The sequence below is a fragment of the Polyodon spathula genome, chromosome 29 (assembly GCF_017654505.1).
Source record: "Polyodon spathula isolate WHYD16114869_AA chromosome 29, ASM1765450v1, whole genome shotgun sequence".
Taxonomy (NCBI): Eukaryota; Metazoa; Chordata; class Actinopteri; order Acipenseriformes; family Polyodontidae; genus Polyodon; species Polyodon spathula.
Genome location: NC_054562.1, coordinates 1,791,478 through 1,813,064, shown reverse-complemented (window position 1 = coordinate 1,813,064; position 21,587 = coordinate 1,791,478). Strand labels below are relative to the sequence as shown.

Below are 21,587 nucleotides of genomic sequence, written 5' to 3'. Positions count from 1 at the left end.
TCCCTGTGCTTTACCAGACCTCTCTGTGCTTTACAATGCTTCCCTATGCTTTACCAGACCTCTCTGTGCTTTACAATGCTTCCCTATGCTTTACCAGACCTCTCTGTGCTTTACAATGCTTCCCTATGCTTTACCAGACCTCTCTGTGCTTTACAATGCTTCCCTGTGCTTTACCAGACCTCTCTGTGCTTTACAATGCTTCCCTATGCTTTACCAGACCTCTCTGTGCTTTACAATGCTTCCCTGTGCTTTACCACACCTCTCTGTGCTTTACAATGCTTCCCTGTGCTTTACCACACCTCTCTGTGCTTTACAATGCTTCCCTATGCTTTACCAGACCCCTCTGTGCTTTATAATGCTTCCCTATGCTTTACCACACCTCTCTGTGCTTTACAATGCTTCCCTGTGCTTTAGAGACCTCTCTGTAAAAAGTTTCCCACGCATTGTAAAGCACAGAAAGGTCTGGTAAAGCACAGGGAAGCGTTGTAATGAGGAAGTGAGCTGCACTGGGAGTCTGTTCAGCTCATGTGACACGCTGAGTAATTGCCAGCATGCGATTCTTCATTAAGCCAGAGGAACCAGCAAACTCCAGCTTAGGAATCACAGCCATGTCTGTGCAGGAAAGCGGAGAGCAGGGCCGGCAGCAAGACTCCTGTTGCTTAGCAGGGTGTGATCCGGTCCTGGTTTCAGCACAGCCCTGCCCGCACGATGCCTTTATTAAAACCAAGCGAGCGTCCTCCAATCACAGGCTCCGAATTTAATTCTGCACGAGAATAACCCGAACACTTCTCTCTGGCGAGTAGCAGGGTCCATGTGTTGATCAGTAAGCGCAAGGAATAAACCAACCAGTGTGATGATTGGTCATTTTAAAAATGTGCTAAACTTTCCTCTTTCTGATAGGGAAATATATATTATAAATGCTTTGTGTGATTGCAATGCTTCCCTGTGCTTTACTAGACCTCTCTGTGCTTTACAATGCTTCCCTGTGCTTTACCAGACCTCTCTGTGCTTTACAATGCTTCCCTATGCTTTACCAGACCTCTCTGTGCTTTACAATGCTTCCATATGCTTCACCATACCTCTCTGTGCTTTACAATGCTTCCCTATGCTTTACCAGACCTCTCTGTGCCTTACAATGCTTCCCTATGCTTTACCACACCTGTGCTTTACTCAAGTTCGGTTGCACCCGCGGCATTTGGTGCCGTAACGGGTTTATCGCAATGTGCTTTTGGACAGTGCTTCCGCTCAGTATGCCCCCCATTTTGTGACATACTCTCTGCCTGTGGATGACATGTAGAGCAATGCTGTCCCTAAGCATACGAACATGGTAGAGAGACAGACCTCTCGAAGGGACCCGCACGGTCTTACAATGCTTCCCTGTGCTTTACCAGACCTCTCTGTGCTTTACAATGCTTCCCTATGCTTTACCAGACCTCTCTGTGCTTTACAATGCTTCCCTATGCTTTACCAGACCTCTCTGTGCTTTACAATGCTTCCCTATGCTTTACCAGACCTCTCTGTGCTTTACAATGCTTGCCTATGCTTCACCATGCTTTCTCTGTGCTGTTTTGCTCTGTATTGCCTCCAACCCCGGGCCTCATTCTGGATTCTGACCCGTGTTTCTCCAGCTCCAACCGGACCTCTCTGTGCTTTACAAATCTTCCCTGTGCTTTACTATATCTCTCTGTGCTTTGCAATGCTTCCCTTTGCTTTATCAGACCCCTCTGTGCTTTATAATGCTTCCCTATGCTTTCTCAGACCTCTCTGTGCTTTACAATGCTTCAATATGTTTAACCATACCTCTCTGTGCTTTACAAGGCTGTCGCTGTTTCGCAGCGAGGAGGTATGTCTCGCGCAGCTCTTCCTCCAGTCAGCTTCCGCCTACAGCTGCGTCAGCGAGCTGGGAGAGATGGGATTGGTGGAATTTCGAGATGTGAGTTCACAGTGGATGTAATGTAATTCCAGGCCAGTCCAGTGATATTAAACTGCAGTTACAATGTAATTCCAGCCCAGTCTAGTGATATTAAACTGCAGTTACAATGTAATTCCAGTCCAGTCTAGTGATATTAAACTGCAGTTACAATGTAATTCCAGTCCAGTCTAGTGATATTAAACTGCAGTTACAATTACAATGTGATATTAAACTGCAGTCCAGTGATCCAGTCAGTTACAATGTAATTCCAGTCAGTGATATTAAACTGCAGTTACAATGCATTTCCAGTCCAGTCTAGTGATTTTAAACTGCAGTTACAATGTAATTTCCACTCCCGTCCAGTCTGTGACATTAAACTGCAGTTACAATGATCCAGTCCTGGTTTCACCCAGTCCAATGATATTAAACTGAGTTACAATAGACTCCCGTTGCACGAGTGTGATCCAGTCCTGGTTTCACTCCCGCTGCACAGCGGTGTGATCCAGTCCTGGTTTCACTAAGAGTTTAATAATAAGACACACCTGAGCATGTTACCTAGACACACTGGGGCTGATGACGCTGGTAGTAAACCCTGGAGTGGATCTCACTGCTCTGCAATGGGATTCTGCTGTTCCTCTCTTGCAGCTGAACCCCAATGTCAACGCCTTCCAGAGGAAGTTTGTGGGGGAGGTGCGCCGCTGTGAAGAAATGGAGAAAACTTTCTGTGAGCTCCAGAGCATTGAGATCGGATCCACTCCACTCAATCCAAATCCAAGAAAAGTTATCTCTGTCTGTCTGTTTGTCTGTCTCATCCTCTCTGTCTGTCTGTCTCATCATCTCTGTCTATCTGATCATCTTTGTCCGTCTATCTGTCTGTCTGATCATCTCTGTCTGTTTCTATCTGTTTATTCTCTCTCTAATTATCTACCTGCCCTCCTGTCTCTGTCTACCATTCTCTCTCTAATTATCTACCTGCCTATATACTATCTCTGTCTTAAATCTTATAGTATCATAGATATATAATATCTATATAGATATATATAATATTATAATATATACATATATTACATACTCTTCCGCTCGAGTAAGGGTAAACTGTGTGACCACACTAATATTTAAATAAGTATGGAGGATAGCGACATTCCACAAACCTTGCCCTGTGTGTTTGGAGGCTGGTACTGCAGCCAGCCTTAATGTTTGCATTTCTCTCTCTGTCTCTCTCTCTTTCTGCAGCGTTCCTGGAGCAGGAGATCAGGCGCGCCGGACCCTCGATGCTGCCCCCTGTCTCCCCGGAGGCCCTCTCCTCCGCGGCCGCCTCCTCCACCCCCGCCCCCTCCCCCCGCGAGGCCCTGCGGATCCAGGAGGAGTCGGAGCGTCTATCCCAGGAGCTGCGGGAGGTCAGCCGGAACAGAGACTCCCTGCGGAAACAGCTGAGAGAGGCGCTGGAATACCAGAGTGTGCTGAGAGAGAGCCAGAGATTCACAGAGAGATCGGTGAGAGAGAGAGAGAGAGAGAGAGAGAGAGAGATTCACAGAGAGATCGGTGAGAGAGAGAGAGATTCACAGAGAGATCGGTGAGAGAGAGAGAGATTCACAGAGAGATCGGTGAGAGAGAGACGGTGAGAGAGAGAGAGAGAGAGAGAGAGGTGAGAGAGATTCACAGAGAGATCGGTGAGAGAGAGATTCACAGAGAGATCGGTGAGAGAGAGAGAGATATTCACAGAGAGATTGGTGAGAGAGAGAGAGATTCACAGAGAGATCGGTGAGAGAGAGAGAGATTCACAGAGAGATCGGTGAGAGAGAGAGATTCACAGAGAGATCGGTGAGAGAGAGAGAGATTCACAGAGAGATCGGTGAGAGAGAGAGAGATTCACAGAGAGATCGGTGAGAGAGAGAGAGAGATTCACAGAGAGATCGGTGAGAGAGACAGAGATTCACAGAGAGATCGGTGAGAGAGAGAGAGAGATTCACAGAGAGATCGGTGAGAGAGACAAAGAGAGATTCACAGAGAGATCGGTGAGAGAGATTCAGAGAGAGAGATTCACAGAGAGATCACAGAGAGATCGGTGAGAGAGAAAGAGATTCACAGAGAGATCGGTGAGAGAGACAGAGAGAGAGATTCACAGAGAGATCGGTGAGAGAGACAGAGATTCACAGAGAGATCGGTGAGAGAGAGAGACAGAGAGAGACAGTGAGATCAGAGACAGAGATTCAGAGAGATCGGTGAGAGAGAGAGTGATTGGAAATTAGACGTGGCTACGAGACGGAGAGTTTTTTCAAAAGAGAGATTTCGAAAGAGATGAAGAGATCTTCAACGGAGATGACATCGGTTTTGGACCCGATCTGGCCTAAAACCACACAGTGTTCTCTGCATCGGTGAGGTAGACGAGATTCAGAGCGACGGTCAGAGAGAAGGTTCGGCTCAGTGTGTGAAGTAGAGAAGAGAGAGAGGAGAGAGAGAGAGAGAGCACGAGAGATCAGTGAGTGTGCCTTGAAGGGAGCATTTTTTTTTCTCTTTTGAACTGGGGAGAGAGAGAGATGTCTCTAGTGAGAGATCGCTGGACTGCGAGAGACAGAGACACAGATTCAACAGGATGGACCATCCCAAGGAGGAGGCGGATTTCTCTCTCCTCGAGCTTAGTTTTAGAGAGAGAGAGTGTAAATTCAATGGCAACGTTTCCACTAGAAGTCTTTCAAAGACACTGATTCGAAAGGGGATTGAATTGATAAAAAGGACCTGACAGAGGTTTTGACCCGATCTTGCCTACCCCCCCCCCCCCCTGAGCTTCAATCTGCAGGAGTCCGGTTCTCCTCTCTCTGACCCGTACTCTGCCGTCGACGGATACCAGCCCTTCCCTCAGAGGATGGACGTCCGGCTCAGGTAGGTAGAGCGCCACCACCTGGCCATCACAAGCAACTGCAGCAGAGCGTCGTAAATGGCTTTCTGTGCTGCTGTAGATCGTCTCATTGTTTCTTTTCGTTATGCATCGTTGTCCAGTTTCACAGCTGGGGTCATTCACCCCTGGAAAGTGAACTCCCTGGAGAGACTGCTGTGGAGGGCGTGTCGCGGTTACATCATCTTCAACTTCAAAGAGATGGACCAGCCAATGGAGGACCCCGCTACGGTAAGACACGCCCCCCCTCAGTTTTATCTATTATACAGCAACACCAAACACGATTCAGACAGCCCCCCCGAGCTTCAATCTGCATAGTTTTATATATTATACAGCAACACCAAACACGATTCAGACAGCCCCCCTGAGCTTCAATCTGCATAGTTTTATATATTATACAGCAACACCAAACACGATTCAGACAGCCCCCCTGAGCTTCAATCTGCATAGTTTTATATATTATACAGCAACACCAAACACGATTCAGACAGCCCCCCTGAGCTTCAATCTGCATAGTTTTATATATTATACAGCAACACCAAACACGATTCAGACAGACCCCCTGAGCTTCAATCTGCATAGTTTTATATATTATACAGCAACACCAAACACGATTCAGACAGCCCCCCTGAGCTTCAATCTGCATAGTTTTATATATTATACAGCAACACCAAACACGATTCAGACAGCCCCCCTGAGCTTCAATCTGCATAGTTTTATATATTATACAGCAACACCAAACACGATTCAGACAGCCCCCCTGAGTTTCAATCTGCATAGTTTTATATATTATACAACAACACCAAACACGATTCAGACACCCCCCTGAGCTTCAATCTGCATAGTTTTATATATTATACAGCAACACCAAACACGATTCAGACACCCCCCCTGAGCTTCAATCTGCATAGTTTTATATATTATACAGCAACACCAAACACGATTCAGACAGCCCCCCTGAGCTTCAATCTGCATAGTTTTATATATTATACAGCAACACCAAACACGATTCAGACAGCCCCCCTGAGCTTCAATCTGCATAGTTTTATATATTATACAGCAACACCAAACACGATTCAGACAGCCCCCCTGAGCTTCAATCTGCATAGTTTTATATATTATACAGCAACACCAAACACGATTCAGACAGCACCCCTGAGCTTCAATCTGCATAGTTTTATATATTATACAGCAACACCAAACACGATTCAGACACCCCCCTGAGCTTCAATCTGCATAGTTTTATATATTATACAGCAACACCAAACACGATTCAGACAGCCCCCCTGAGCTTCAATCTGCATAGTTTTATATATTATACAGCAACACCAAACACGATTCAGACAGCCCCCCTGAGCTTCAATCTGCATAGTTTTATATATTATACAGCAACACCAAACACGATTCAGACAGCACCCCTGAGCTTCAATCTGCATAGTTTTATATATTATACAGCAACACCAAACACGATTCAGACAGCCCCCCTGAGCTTCAATCTGCATAGTTTTATATATTATACAGCAACACCAAACACGATTCAGACAGCCCCCCTGAGCTTCAATCTGCATAGTTTTATATATTATACAGCAACACCAAACACGATTCAGACAGCCCCCCTGAGCTTCAATCTGCATAGTTGTATTTGTAGATACAATACGGACAGTTTTGTTCTGAGTAGTTTGGATTATTTTGGGAGTGATGTTGAAATTCTCTGAATCATCTTTTGAAGGGATTTTCTGCATTTTATTGCAAAATCTGGTTTGTGGGAAATCTTGAATTGAGGGAAGTTGCAACATTGAAGCTTTCTCAAAAACAGAGGGAAGCAAAAACTGCACAATCAGGAGTGTGTGTGTGTGTGTCGGTTGTTCTGTGCCTAGTTTTATATATTATACAGCAACCCAATGCGTGTTCTTGCATTCGAGGGAGTCTGCTCATAGTTGTATTTGTAGATACAATGTTTTGTTGTGTCGTTGTGTGTGTGTGTCTCTGTCTGTTTCTGCATTTTATTGCGTGTGTGTGTGATGTCTGTTTCTGTCTGTGTCGTTGTGTCAGTGTGTGTGTGTGTTTGTGTGTATGTGTGTGTGTGTCATTGTGTCAGGGTGTGTGTGTCATTGTGTCGGTGTGTCAGTACAAGTGTGAGTGTGTTAGTGTGTGTGTCATTGTGTCTGTGTGTGAGTGTGTGTGTTTTGTCTCACTACACTGATGAAGCTTCTCTTCTATCTTGTCCTCTTTCTCAGTTCCTTCTGGTTTTGAGTTTTGAATGATTTCAGATTCTTAATAAAATTACTGAGGTCAGTCTGGTCACTTTCCAACCACGGACTGCCCCTGGCCTAGTTTATATATCAGCGTTTCACTTCCAGCCATTTGAATTAAAACATGAGTCGCGACTGTCCTCCTCACTGACCTGCCAACAGTGTCCAGCTGACCCCGCGGTCCCTGTCTCTGACAGTACTGTACTCAGAGTCCTGTGTTTCTCTGTCTTGCAGGGAGAGATGATTCACTGGGTGGTGTTTCTGGTGTCCTATTGGGGGGATCAGATTGGACAGAAAGTGAAGAAGATCTGTGATTGGTGAGTTACAACAAACTTCAACAATACATGAAATAATAAAAACATGCCTCTACCAACATGGCTGCCCCACCACTGCTTTCCCTTACCAACATGGCTGCACAGAACGACGTTTTGGAGGTGTCCAGCTAGAATGCCTGTTTTTTTTTTTTTTTTAAGGTGTTCAGCGCCATAGCGCCTCTCTCTCTCTCTCTCTTTCTTTTGCTCTCTCTTAGCGGCTCAGGGTCCAGTATGTGCATCTCGTAATTGATGGGTACCAGAGGAGAGACTGTATGTTTTGTTGTATTGGTGATCTCTCTCTCTCTCTCTCTCTCTCTCTCTAGCTATCACACTCGCGTGTATCCTTACCCACAGAACGACGAGGAGAGCCACGAAATCCTGCAAGGACTTGAAACCAGAATTCAGGAAACCAAATCCGTGAGAGACTCTGCACTCTTTGTGTCCGCTGTGCTTCAGCAAGCTCCCATCATCCCTCACTCTCGCCACTGATGCTGAGGCATGCTGGGAGCTGTAGTTTATTTAGTGTGACTCTTGTAGTCCTGATCATTAGTGACTGCCTTTATAAAGCACTACAGTTCCCATCATCCCTCACTGTCACCACTGATGCTGAGGCATGCTGGGAGCTGTAGTTTTTTTGTGTGATTCTTCCAGTCCTGATCATTTCAACACTACTTCTGCCGCTCCTTGCATTAAAGGACTACAGGTCCCATCACCCCTTGCCATGACCAGCAGTGCTGTGGCATGCTGGGAGCTGAAGTTCTGCATCAAGATTTTTCCAGTTCCTCGTTGGTTCTCCCTTGTGTTCAGAACGGCTGGCTGTTTTTCAAGCTGTGTGATTTGATTGTCCCGCCCCGCCCTGCAGGTCCTGAGCGAGACGGAGGATTTCCTGCGGCAGGTCTTGCTGAGGGCTGTCCAGTCTCTGCCTGGCTGGTCGGTCCAGGTGCAGAAGAGCAAAGCCATCTACCTGGTTCTGAACATGTGCAGCGTGAGTGTGACGGACAAGTGCCTCATCGCGGAGGTGTGGTGTGCAGTAAGGGAGCTGCCCAGACTGACACAGGCACTGCGGGAGGGGTCGGTGAGTCTACCTGTCTGTCTGTGTGTCTGTCTGTCTGCAGCTTCAATGAAACTAAACTCTCTCTTTCTCTCTCTCAGCGGCTCTAGGTCTAGTATGCGTCTCTGTATTGATTCTCTCTGTAGTGATTGTGTGTTGATTCTCTCTGTAGTGATTGTGTGTTGATTCTCTCTATAGTGATTGTGTGTGGATTCTCTCTCTGTATTGATTTTGTGTTGATTCTCTCTGTAGTGATTGTGTATTGATTCTCTCTGTAGTGATTGTGTGTTGATTCTCTCTGTAGTGATTGTGTGTTGATTCTCTCTGTAGTGATTGTGTGTGGATTCTCTCTCTGTAGTGATTGTGTATTGATTCTCTCTGTAGTGATTGTGTGTGGATTCTCTCTCTGTATTGATTGTGTATTGATTCTCTCTGTAGTGATTGTGTATTGATTCTCTCTCTGTATTGATTGTGTGTTGATTCTCTCTGTAGTGATTGTGTATTGATTCTCTCTGTAGTGATTGTGTGTTGATTCTCTCTCTGTATTGATTGTGTATTGATTCTCTCTGTATTGATTGTGTATTGATTCTCTCTCTGTATTGATTGTGTGGATTCTCTCTCTCTCTGTATTGATTGTGTATTGATGATCTCTCTGTATTGATTGTGTATTGATGATCTCTCTGTATTGATTGTGTATTGATGATCTCTCTGTATTGATTGTGTATTGATTCTCTCTGTATTGATTGTGTATTGATTCTCTCTGTATTGATTGTGTGTTGATTCTCTCTGTATTGATTGTGTATTGATGATCTCTCTGTATTGATTGTGTAGATTCTCTCTGTATTGATTGTGTATTGATTCTCTCTGTATTGATTGTGTATTGATGATCTCTCTGTATTGATTGTGTATTGATGATCTCTCTGTATTGATTGTGTGGATTCTCTCTCTGTATTGATTGTGTATTGATTCTCTCTGTAGTGATTGTGTATTGATGATCTCTCTGTATTGATTGTGTATTGATGATCTCTCTGTATTGATTGTGTATTGATTCTCTCTCTGTATTGATTGTGTATTGATTCTCTCTGTATTGATTGTGTATTGATTCTCTCTCTCTGTATTGATTGTGTATTGATTCTCTCTGTATTGATTGTGTATTGATGATCTCTCTGTATTGATTGTGTATTGATGATCTCTCTGTATTGATTGTGTATTGATGATCTCTCTGTATTGATTGTGTGTGGATTCTCTCTCTGTATTGATTGTGTATTGATTCTCTCTCTGTATTGATTGTGTATTGATTCTCTCTCTGTATTGATTGTGTATTGATGATCTCTCTGTATTGATCTCTCTCTCTCTCAGCTGCGCAGCGGCTCCGGGGTCGAGTCGTTCTTTAATCGGATCCCGACGCAGGACACGCCCCCCACGCTGTTCCGGACCAATCGCTTCACCGCGGGCTTCCAGGGCATTGTTGACGCCTACGGGGTCGCGACCTACCAAGAGGTCCCCCTGTGTGTAGTGAACAGAGGAAAGAAAGAAAGAAGAAAAGAACCAAGAAGAGACAAAGAAAGAAAAAGTGGAGAAGAGAATAAAGCGGAACGTTTTGTTACTCAGAAAGAGTTGTATTGTCTTCTTTCTTTCTTTCTTTCTTTCTTTGGTTCTCTCTCTGTGTTGATTGTGTATTTGTTCTCTCTCTGTGTTGTGTGTGTCTCTCTCTCTCTCTGTATTGATTGTGTATTGGCTCTCTCTATATTGATTGTGTTGTAATTCCTGTATTGGTTCTCTCTCTCTGTTGATTGTGTATTGGTTCTCTCTCTGTGTTGATTGTGTATTGGTTCTCTCTCTGTGTTGATTGTGTATTGGTTCTCTCTCTGTGTTGATTGTGTATTGGTTCTCTCTCTGTGTTGATTGTGTATTGGTTCTCTCTCTGTGTTGATTGTGTATTGGTTCTCTCTCTGTGTTGATTGTGTATTGGTTCTCTCTCTGTATTGATTGTGTATTGGTTCTCTCTCTGTATTGATTGTGTATTGGTTCTCTCTCTGTGTTGATTGTGTATTGGTTCTCTCTCTGTGTTGATTGTGTATTGGTTCTCTCTCTGTGTTGATTGTGTATTGGTTCTCTCTCTGTGTTGATTGTGTATTGGTTCTCTCTCTGTGTTGATTGTGTATTGGTTCTCTCTCTGTGTTGATTGTGTATTGGTTCTCTCTCTGTGTTGATTGTGTATTTGTTCTCTCTCTGTGTTGATTGTGTATTGGTTCTCTCTCTGTGTTGATTGTGTATTGGTTCTCTCTCTGTGTTGTTTGTGTATTGGTTCTCTCTCTGTGTTGATTGTGTATTGGTTCTCTCTCTGTGTTGATTGTGTATTGGTTCTCTCTCTCTGTGTTGATTGTGTATTGTTCTCTCTCTGTGTTGATTGTGTATTGGTTCTCTCTCTGTGTTGATTGTGTATTGGTTCTCTCTCTCTGTTTGATTGTGTATTGGTTCTCTCTCTCTGTATTGATTGTGTATTGGTTCTCTCAGCCCCCTACACCATCATCACGTGTCCCCTTCCTTGTTTGCTGTGATGTTTGGGTTGATGTGGGTCACGGTTCTCTCTCTGTCATGTTTGTGTCTCTGGATTGGTTCTGTATTGGAAAAAGACTGTATTGATTGTGTATTGGCAGCTCTCTCTGTATTGATTGTGTACTACAGCTCTCAGCATCCCTCACTGTGTGTATGGTTCTATTCTGAGTTGATTGTGTATTGGTTCTCTCAGCCCCCTACACCATCATCACGTTCCCCTTCCTGTTTGCTGTGATGTTTGGGGATGTGGGTCACGGCCTCGTCATGTTCCTCTTCGCTCTCTGGATGGTTCTGGAGGAAAAGACCCTCCTTTTCTGGGGTTGCAGTCTTTGCACGTCGGCTCCAGAGATCCTCACTATCCACCTGTGAGAGATGAGGGTCGTCAGGGAGTGACGGTGACGGCTTCCCGGTACGCCCTCGCCCAGGCGGACACTAACTCAGAACCAAAGAGTCGTGACTTCGTAATCAGGAATTGGTTCTACAGCTGTAAGCATCCCTCACTGCCACACACACACACACTCACACCTAAATAAGAACTACAGCTCCCAGCATCCCTCACTGTTAGCACTGGAGCAGAGGCATGCTGGGAGATGAAGTTCTTTATTTCTGTGTGTGTTTATTATGGTTATATTGATTCGTTGCAGTCAAATCAGTTTATGCAGCTGACTGTGTAACGGGCTATAGCTCCCAGCATTCCTCACTGTTGCTGCCAGTGTAGAGGCATGCTGGGAGCTGTAGTTTTAATTGCAATCCTGTCTCTAGCAGTGTTTCCTGTGTGAAAACACACATGTATAGAATATCCTGCAGTGAAAGCTGCCTATACAGAGAACTACAGCTCCCAGCAGCCCTCCTGGTAAACAGTCATGCCGAGGCATGCTGGGAGCTGTAGTTTTATACAGTTATTTAAATTTTTTTTCTCTAGATTTGGCGCACGTTTTTTGGGGGGCGCTATCTGATCCTGCTGATGGGGGCGTTCTCCGTTTACACGGGCGCGGTTTATAACGAGTGTTTCAGCAAAGCGATGAACCCCTTCCCCTCGGGCTGGAGCGTGACGGGCATGTTTGAGAACGGCGACTGGAGGTGAGAGAGAAACGACACGTCAATCAGCAGAGACACCAAACACGATTCAGCCCCCCTGAGTTTCAATCTGCATAGTTTTATATATTATACAGCAACACCAAACACGATTCAGACAGCCCCCCTGAGCTTCAATCTGCATAGTTTTATATATTATACAGCAACACCAAACACGATTCAGACAGCCCCCCTGAGCTTCAATCTGCATAGTTTTATATATTATACAGCAACACCAAACACGATTCAGACAGCCCCCCTGAGCTTCAATCTGCATAGTTTTATATATTATACAGCAACACCAAACACGATTCAGACAGTCCCCCTGAGCTTCAATCTGCATAGTTTTATATATTATACAGCAACACCAAACACGATTCAGACACCCCCCTGAGCTTCAATCTGCATAGTTTTATATATTATACAGCAACACCAAACACGATTCAGACAGCCCCCCTGAGCTTCAATCTGCATAGTTTTATATATTAAACATGGTTATTAATGTGTGCATTTTGTTTTATTAAAGTGACGCTGTACTGGAAGGAAACCAGTACCTCACTCTGGATCCCAACATCACTGGTGTCTTTCATGGACCATATCCATTCGGCATTGATCCGGTAAGCTCTTCAGCAGCCTGTATAAAGAACTACAGCTCCCATCATCCCTTGCTGCTACTGCTAGTGCACAGGCCTGCTGGTAGTTGTAGTTTTGTATCCTCATTCTGACTCCAGCAATGATTTCAATTGTAAACACACAAATAAACTACAGTTAAACTTGTGAAAAAAAACTACAGCTCCCATCAGCCCTCGCTGCTACTGCCAGAGCTGAGGCATCCTGGGAGCTGTAGTTTCCTGATTTTTCTCCTCTTGCTCGAACAGATCTGGAGCTTGTCAAACAATCACTTGAACTTCCTGAATTCCTACAAGATGAAGATGTCTGTGGTGATCGGAATCATTCACATGAGCTTCGGAGTGTGCCTGGGGGTCTTCAACTACAGGTGAGAACGAGACCCCCTGCACAGACCGGACTACACTGGAATTACATTGTAACTGCAGTTTAATATCACTGGACTGGACTGGAATTACATTGTAACTGCAGTTTAATATCACTAGACTGGACTGGAATTACATTGTAACTGCAGTTTAATATCACTGGACTGGACTGGAATTACATTGTAACTGCAGTTTAATATCACTGGACTGGACTGGAATTACATTGTAACTGCAGTTTAATATCACTGGACTGGACTGGAATTACATTGTAACTGCAGTTTAATATCACTGGACTGGACTGGAATTACATTGTAACTGCAGTTTAATATCACTGGACTGGACTGGAATTACATTGTAACTGCAGTTTAATATCACTAGACTGGACTGGAATTACATTGTAACTGCAGTTTAATATCACTAGACTGGACTGGAATTACATTGTAACTGCAGTTTAATATCACTAGACTGGACTGGAATTACATTGTAACTGCAGTTTAATATCACTGGACTGGACTGGAATTACATTGTAACTGCAGTTTAATATCACTAGACTGGACTGGAATTACATTGTAACTGCAGTTTAATATCACTAGACTGGACTGGAATTACATTGTAACTGCAGTTTAATATCACTGGACTGGACTGGAATTACATTGTAACTGCAGTTTAATATCACTAGACTGGACTGGAATTACATTGTAACTGCAGTTTAATATCACTAGACTGGACTGGAATTACATTGTAACTGCAGTTTAATATCACTGGACTGGACTGGAATTACATTGTAACTGCAGTTTAATATCACTGTCTCTCAGTCACTTCAAGAAGGGGTACAGCATTGTGCTGGTCTTCCTCCCAGAGCTGCTGTTCATGCTCTGTCTCTTCGGGTACCTCGTTTTTATGATCGTCTACAAGTGGCTCGTTTACGGACCCTACAACTCCCGGACCGCCCCGAGCATCCTGATCCACTTCATCAACATGTTCCTCTTCACTACGAGTGCAGAAAACACAATGCTGTACAAGGGACAGGTAAGAAGGCTCGGATCTCACTGAGCCTCACTCTGAACACAGAGTTACATACTATACAGCAACACCAAACACGATTCAGACAGCCCCCCTGAGTTTCAATCTGCATAGTTTTATATATTATACAGCAACACCAAACACGATTCAGACAGCCCCCCTGAGCTTCAATCTGCATAGTTTTATATATTGTACAGCAACACCAAACACGATTCAGACAGCCCCCCTGAGCTTCAATCTGCATAGTTTTATATATTATACAGCAACACCAAACACGATTCAGACAGCCCCCCTGAGCTTCAATCTGCATAGTTTTATATATTATACAGCAACACCAAACACGATTCAGACAGCCCCCCTGAGTTTCAATCTGCATAGTTTTATATATTATACAGCAACACCAAACACGATTCAGACAGCCCCCCTGAGCTTCAATCTGCATAGTTTTATATATTGTACAGCAACACCAAACACGATTCAGACAGCCCCCCTGAGCTTCAATCTTGATAGATTCTCTCATCTCTCCTCTCCTCTCCTCCCTCTCTCTCTCTCTCTCTCAGGATATCGTTCAGATGATATTGGTGATACTGGCCTTGTGTTCAGTTCCTGTACTCTTGCTTGGGAAACCCCTCTATCTCTTCTTGAACCACTGGTTGGACTCGCATGCCAAAGTAAGATCTCTGTATGTGTGTGTCGCTCTGTCTGTCTCTAGGGCTGGGAATCAGACTCCCGCTGCACAGCAGTGTGATCCAGTCCTGCTTTCACTAGGAGTTTAATAATCAGACTCCCGCTGCACAGCAGTGTGATCCAGTCCTGCTTTCACTAGGAGTTTAATAATCAGACTCCCGCTGCACAGCAGTGTGATCCAGTCCTGCTTTCACTAGGAGTTTAATAATCAGACTCCCGCTGCACAGCAGTGTGATCCAGTCCTGGTTTCACTAGGAGTTTAATAATCAGACTCCCGCTGCACAGCAGTGTGATCCAGTCCTGCTTTCACTAGGAGTTTAATAATAAGACACACCTGAGCTTGTTACCTAGACACTCTGGGGCTGATCAAGCTGGTAGTGAAACCTGGACTGGGTGACACTGCTGTGCAATAGGAGTGTGATTACCAGCCCTGGCTTCAGTGTGTTTGTTTATTTTTGTGTGTTTGTGTTTCCATATTTATAATGTGTCTGATTTATGAAACTCTCTCTCCTCTCCTCTCTCTCTCAGAGCTCCAGCCCCTCTGATCGGCGCCCCCTGCTGTCTCGGGATAGGGAGGGCAGTATCAACGCTGTCGAGGGAGACGTGGAGGAGGGAGGCTGTGCAGCCCAGGAGGAGGTCAGGAATGTACATTTTTTTACAGTTTTTTTTTTTTTTTCAGTGTGATTTTTTTTCAATTTCTGTTAAGATGGAAGTGTAAAAAAAAATAAATTCTGTTTTCATGTTTATTATTATTATTCCATTATTTATTTTCATGCACTGTTTATTGATTTGCTGATTGATTCCTCTCTCCCTCTCTCCCCCTCTCTCTTTCAGTTTGATTTCTCAGAGGTGTTTATGCACCAGGCAATCCACACTATAGAGTACTGCCTGGGCTGCGTCTCCAACACCGCGTCGTACCTGAGACTGTGGGCGCTGAGCCTCGCACACGCGCGTGAGTTACACACACACTCGTTTCCACGCACACTCCCTCCCACTCTCCCTCAGAGCTGTCGGAGGTGCTGTGTCGTGCTCTCTCTCCTGTTCAGACCCCTCTCCTCTCCTCTGTCTGGTCTCAGAGCTGTCGGAGGTGCTGTGTCTTGCTCTCTCTCCTGTTCAGACCCCTCTCCTCTCCTCTGTCTGGTCTCAGAGCTGTCGGAGGTGCTGTGTCTTGCTCTCTCTCCTGTTCAGACCCCTCTCCTCTCCTCTGTCTGGTCTCAGAGCTGTCGGAGGTGCTGTGTCGTGCTCTCTCTCCTGTTCAGACCCCTCTCCTCTCCTCTGTCTGGTCTCAGAGCTGTCGGAGGTGCTGTGTCTTGCTCTCTCTCCTGTTCAGACCCCTCTCCTCTCCTCTGTCTGGTCTCAGAGCTGTCGGAGGTGCTGTGGTCAATGGTGATGCGGAATGCTCTGTCCTCGTCTCAGTTCTACGGTGCCGCGATGCTGTTTCCTGTCTTCGGCTTCTTTGCTGTGCTCACCGTCGCCATCCTGCTGGTAATGGAGGGGCTGTCAGCCTTCCTGCACGCGCTCCGTCTGCACTGGTGAGATCACGTAACCCCGCCCCTCTACCCCTCCATATCTCTCGCCCCCTCCTCTTTATCCACCTGCCCCACTCTCCTTTCCAATCCCTTCTCTCTCTCCTTTCCTCTATCCCCCTTTCCTCTCCTTTCCCCTCCCCTGTCTCACCCCTCTCTCTCTCTCTCTCTGTTCCTTTCCTGTCTCGCTCTCCTCTCTCTCCTTTTCATTCTCCTGTCTCTCTCTCTCCTTTCCACTCCCATCTCTTTATATATCTCCCCTTTCCTCTCTCTCCCTCTCATTTCTACTCCCATCTCTTTATATATCTCCCCTTTCCTCTCTCTCTCCCTCTCATTTCCACTCCCATCTCTTTATATATCTCCCCTTTCCTCTCTCTCTCCCTCTCATTTCTACTCCCATCTCTTTATATATCTCCCCTCTCCTCTCTCTCTCCCTCTCATTTCTACTCCCATCTCTTTATATATCTCCCCTTTCCTCTCTCTCTCCCTCTCATTTCTACTCCCATCTCTTTATATATCTCCCCTTTCCTCTCTCTCTCCCTCTCATTTCCACTCCCATCTCTTTATATATCTCCCCTTTCCTCTCTCTCCCTCTCATTTCTACTCCCATCTCTTTATATATCTCCCCTTTCCTCTCTCTCTCCCTCTCATTTCCACTCCCATCTCTTTATATATCTCCCCTTTCCTCTCTCTCTCCCTCTCATTTCTACTCCCATCTCTTTATATATCTCCCCACTCCTCTCTCTCTCCCTCTCATTTCTACTCCCATCTCTTTATATATCTCCCCTTTCCTCTCTCTCTCCCTCTCATTTCTACTCCCATCTCTTTATATATCTCCCCTTTCCTCTCTCTCTCCCTCTCATTTCTACTCCCATCTCTTTATATATCTCCCCTTTCCTCTCTCTCTCCCTCTCATTTCCACTCCCATCTCTTTATATATCTCCCCTTTCCTCTCTCTCTCCCTCTCATTTCCACTCCCATCTCTTTATATATCTCCCCTTTCCTCTCTCTCTCCCTCTCATTTCTACTCCCATCTCTTTATATATCTCCCCACTCCTCTCTCTCTCCCTCTCATTTCTACTCCCATCTCTTTATATATCTCCCCACTCCTCTCTCTCTCCCTCTCATTTCTACTCCCATCTCTTTATATATCTCCCCTTTCCTCTCTCTCTCCCTCTCATTTCTACTCCTCTCTCCCTCCTCTGGGTGACGGAGGCATTAAAATGTTTTTTGTTTATATAAAGGATTGATTTTTTCCTTCTCTTTTTCTTCCTTTGTTTCAGGGTTGAGTTTCAGAACAAGTTTTACTTGGGAACTGGATACAAACTGACTCCCTTCTGCTTCTCCTCCATCCTGGAGAATCTGTCCAGCTCTGTCTAAACTATACCTTCAACACGGCAATGCTAGCCCAGACCAAATCTTCCAATACAATTTAGCATTACTACTATTATTACTTGTTTGTTTGTTTGTTTGTTTGTTTTTAAAAAAAATTGATTATCCTGCTTCCCATTATTATCGGCTGTCAGAACTTCTATTGATGATTAGGACTGGAATTACATTGTAACTGCAGTTTAATATCACTAGACTGGACTGGAATTACATTGTAACTGCAGTTTAATATCACTAGACTGGACTGGAATTACATTGTAACTGCAGTTTAATATCACTAGACTGGACTGGAATTACATTGTAACTGCAGTTTAATATCACTAGACTGGACTGGAATTACATTGTAACTGCAGTTTAATATCACTGGACTGGGCTGGAATTACATTGTAACTGCAGTTTAATATCACTAGACTGGACTGGAATTACATTGTAACTGCAGTTTAATATCACTAGACTGGACTGGAATTACATTGTAACTGCAGTTTAATATCACTAGACTGGACTGGAATTACATTGTAACTGCAGTTTAATATCACTAGACTGGACTGGAATTACATTGTAACTGCAGTTTAATATCACTGGACTGGACTGGAATTACATTGTAACTGCAGTTTAATATCACTAGACTGGGCTGGAATTACATTGTAACTGCAGTTTAATATCACTAGACTGGACTGGAATTACATTGTAACTGCAGTTTAATATCACTAGACTGGACTGGAATTACATTGTAACTGCAGTTTAATATCACTAGACTGGGCTGGAATTACATTGTAACTGCAGTTTAATATCACTGGACTGGACTGGAATTACATTGTAACTGCAGTTTAATATCACTAGACTGGACTGGAATTACATTGTAACTGCAGTTTAATATCACTAGACTGGACTGGAATTACATTGTAACTGCAGTTTAATATCACTGGACTGGGCTGGAATTACATTGTAACTGCAGTTTAATATCACTAGACTGGACTGGAATTACATTGTAACTGCAGTTTAATATCACTGGACTGGACTGGAATTACATTGTAACTGCAGTTTAATATCACTAGACTGGGCTGGAATTACATTGTAACTGCAGTTTAATATCACTAGACTGGACTGGAATTACATTGTAACTGCAGTTTAATATCACTGGACTGGACTGGAATTACATTGTAACTGCAGTTTAATATCACTAGACTGGACTGGAATTACATTGTAACTGCAGTTTAATATCACTAGACTGGACTGGAATTACATTGTAACTGCAGTTTAAAATCACTAGACTGGACTGGAATTACATAGTAACTGCAGTTTAATATCACTAGACTGGACTGGAATTACATTGCACGACCATAATGTAATCAGGAATAACAGTTGTCCAGTACAGTCTTATAGTCAGTAATCCAAAAAATGTGGTCAAACTAGGCGGAATCAGTAACCAGTGTAAGAAATCTGAAGTGGGCCCGCCCCACTCGTCTGCAAAAATTCCAGTTGTGACAGGTCCACTCTCGGCAGTTAATGTTCATCAGTGCATAACCGCTGCTGCTGCAGAGTCTCTTCCAATAGGACCTCGTTTGTTTGGCGTCTCATCCGAAGGACGGAGCACAAGGAGGTTCAGTGACTTGCTCAGGGTCTCTCACACACACACAGTGAGTCAGGGGCTGCTGCAGAGTCTCTTCCAATAGGACCTCGTTTGTTTGGCGTCTCGTCCGAAGGACGGAGCACAAGGAGGTTCAGTGACTCGCTCAGGGTCTCTCACACACACACACAGAGTCTCTTCCAATAGGACCTCGTTTGTTTGGCGTCTCATCCGAAGGACGGAGCACAAGGAGGTTCAGTGACTTGCTCAGGGTCTCTCACAAACACACAGTGAGTCAGGGGCTGCTGCAGAGTTTCTTCCAATAGGACCTTGTTTGTTTTGCGTCTCGTCCGAAGGACGGAGCACAAGGAGGTTCAGTGACTCGCTCAGGGTCTCTCACACACACACAGTGAGTCAGGGGCTGCTGCAGAGTCTCTTCCAATAGGACCTCGTTTGTTTGGCGTCTCATGCGAAGGACGCAGCACAAGGAGGTTCAGTGACTTGCTCAGGGTCTCTCACACACACACAGTGAGTCAGGGGCTGCTGCAGAGTCTCTTCCAATAGGACCTCGTTTGTTTGGCGTCTCATGCGAAGGACGCAGCACAAGGAGGTTCAGTGACTTGCTCAGGGTCTCTCACACACACACAGTGAGTCAGGGGCTGCTGCAGAGTCTCTTCCAATAGGACCTCGTTTGTTTGGCGTCTCATCTGAAGGACGGAGCACAAGGAGGTTCAGTGACTTGCTCAGGGTCTCTCACACACACACAGTGAGTCAGGGGCTGCTGCAGAGTCTCTTCCAATAGGACCTCGTTTGTTTGGCGTCTCATCTGAAGGACGGAGCACAAGGAGGTTCAGTGACTCGCTCAGGGTCTCTCACACACACACAGTGAGTCAGGGGCTGCTGCAGAGTCTCTTCCAATAGGACCTCGTTTGTTTGGCGTCTCGTCCGAAGGACAGGAGCACAAGGAGGTTCAGTGACTTGCTCAGGGTCGCTCAAAGTCACACACAGAGTGCTGCTGCAGAGTCTCCTTCAAGTAGGACGCCTCGTTTGTTTGGCGTCTAGTCCGACAGGACGGAGCACAAGGAGGTTCAGTGACCTCGGCTCAGGGTCTCTCACACACAACACAGTGAGTCAGGGCACGTCTTCCAGTAGGACCTCGTTTGTTTGGCGTCTCATCGGAAGGACGAAGCACAAGGAGGTTCAGTGACTTGCTCAGGGTCTCTCACACACACACAGTGAGTCAGGGGCTGCTGCAGAGTCTCTTCCAATAGGACCTCGATTGTTTGGCGTCTCATGCGAAGGACGCAGCACAAGGATGTTCAGTGACTCGCTCAGGGTCACACAATGAGTCAGTCAGTGGCTGCTGCTCCAGGCTTACTGCGTCGTGTTACTACACCTCTGAGGTCGAGGAGGACAGGAGTGTGGTTGTCAGGGTCTCTCACACACACACAGTGAGTCAGGGGCTGCTGCAGAGTCTCTTCCAATAGGACCTCGATTGTTTGGCGTCTCATGCGAAGGACGCAGCACAAGGAGGTTCAGTGACTTGCTCAGGGTCTCTCACACACACACAGTGAGTCAGGGGCTGCTGCAGAGTCTCTTCCAATAGGACCTCGTTTGTTTGGCGTCTCATGCGAAGGACGGAGCACAAGGAGGTTCAGTGACTCGCTCAGGTCTCACACACACAGTGTCACCGGGTCTTTCCACACACTCGACCTCAGGTGCTGAGTTTTCAACGCTGTCTCAGACGAGGTCTTTACCAGCCACAAGGAGGTTCAGTGACTGCTCAGGGCTCTCACACACACACACAGGGAGTCAGTGCCTGCTGCAGCAGTCTCTTCCAATGCGACCTTGTTTGTTTGGCGTCTCAGGACGGAGCACAAGGAGGTTCAGTGGCTTGCTCAGGGTCTCTCACACACACACAGCGAGTCAGGGGCTGAGCTGGGATTTCAACCTCCTGGTATCAAGACCCCCTTCTTTAACCACTAGACCAGCCTATTATGAATTGCACACTTAAAATTGATAATGTAGAACTACAGGTCCCAGCATGCCTCTACTCCCGCAGCAATGGTGAGGGATGCTGGGAGCTCTAGTTCTTTAACTGCAATGCGCTGGGCTGTGCCGATTCACAATACAATAAGTAGGGCAGCGCAGCTGAAACTCAGTCAAATCAACACAGAGTGAGCAAAAACAATGTGATACAGCCCAGCCCAGCGTGTTGCAGTTTAAGAACTACAGCTCCCAGCAACCTTCACCGTTGCCTCGGGCGCAGAGGCATGCTGGGAGCTGTAGTCCTAGCCAGGGCTGTACCGATTCACAATACGATAACTGGCAGTGTTTGAGTGACTGCA

The 21,587-nt window shown here is 45.4% G+C and overlaps 1 protein-coding gene across 1 annotated transcript; it reads left to right on the top strand.

The window, feature by feature from the left end:
* The first annotated feature begins 551 nt into the window (after nucleotides 1-551).
* On the top strand, nucleotides 552-17,730 carry LOC121302125 (V-type proton ATPase 116 kDa subunit a3-like). Its single transcript, XM_041231946.1, has 21 exons — nucleotides 552-667; nucleotides 1,819-1,933; nucleotides 2,558-2,636; nucleotides 3,146-3,405; nucleotides 4,710-4,792; nucleotides 4,910-5,036; nucleotides 7,292-7,374; nucleotides 7,695-7,788; nucleotides 8,234-8,446; nucleotides 9,782-9,932; nucleotides 11,175-11,306; nucleotides 11,572-11,576; nucleotides 11,904-12,061; nucleotides 12,582-12,672; nucleotides 12,934-13,052; nucleotides 13,863-14,076; nucleotides 14,631-14,741; nucleotides 15,286-15,393; nucleotides 15,592-15,709; nucleotides 16,118-16,289; nucleotides 17,567-17,730. The coding sequence occupies exons 1-21, from the start codon at nucleotides 552-554 to the stop codon at nucleotides 17,661-17,663; spliced, it is 2,646 nt and encodes an 881-aa protein (XP_041087880.1). The 3' UTR covers nucleotides 17,664-17,730.
* Nucleotides 17,731-21,587: the final 3,857 nt, after the last annotated feature.

What these genes read in the sequence shown, in the direction of transcription:
- LOC121302125 (XM_041231946.1), top strand. Translation starts at nt 552, where the DNA reads ATGCGATTCTTCATTAAGCCAGAGGAACCAGCAAACTCCAGCTTAGGA. An exon ending in AGAGATTCACAGAGAGATCG is followed by an intron (nt 3,406 to 4,709) that starts GTGAGAGAGAGA and finishes TTCAATCTGCAG; the next exon opens with GAGTCCGGTTCTCCTCTCTC. An exon ending in CACGCGCTCCGTCTGCACTG is followed by an intron (nt 16,290 to 17,566) that starts GTGAGATCACGT and finishes CCTTTGTTTCAG; the next exon opens with GGTTGAGTTTCAGAACAAGT.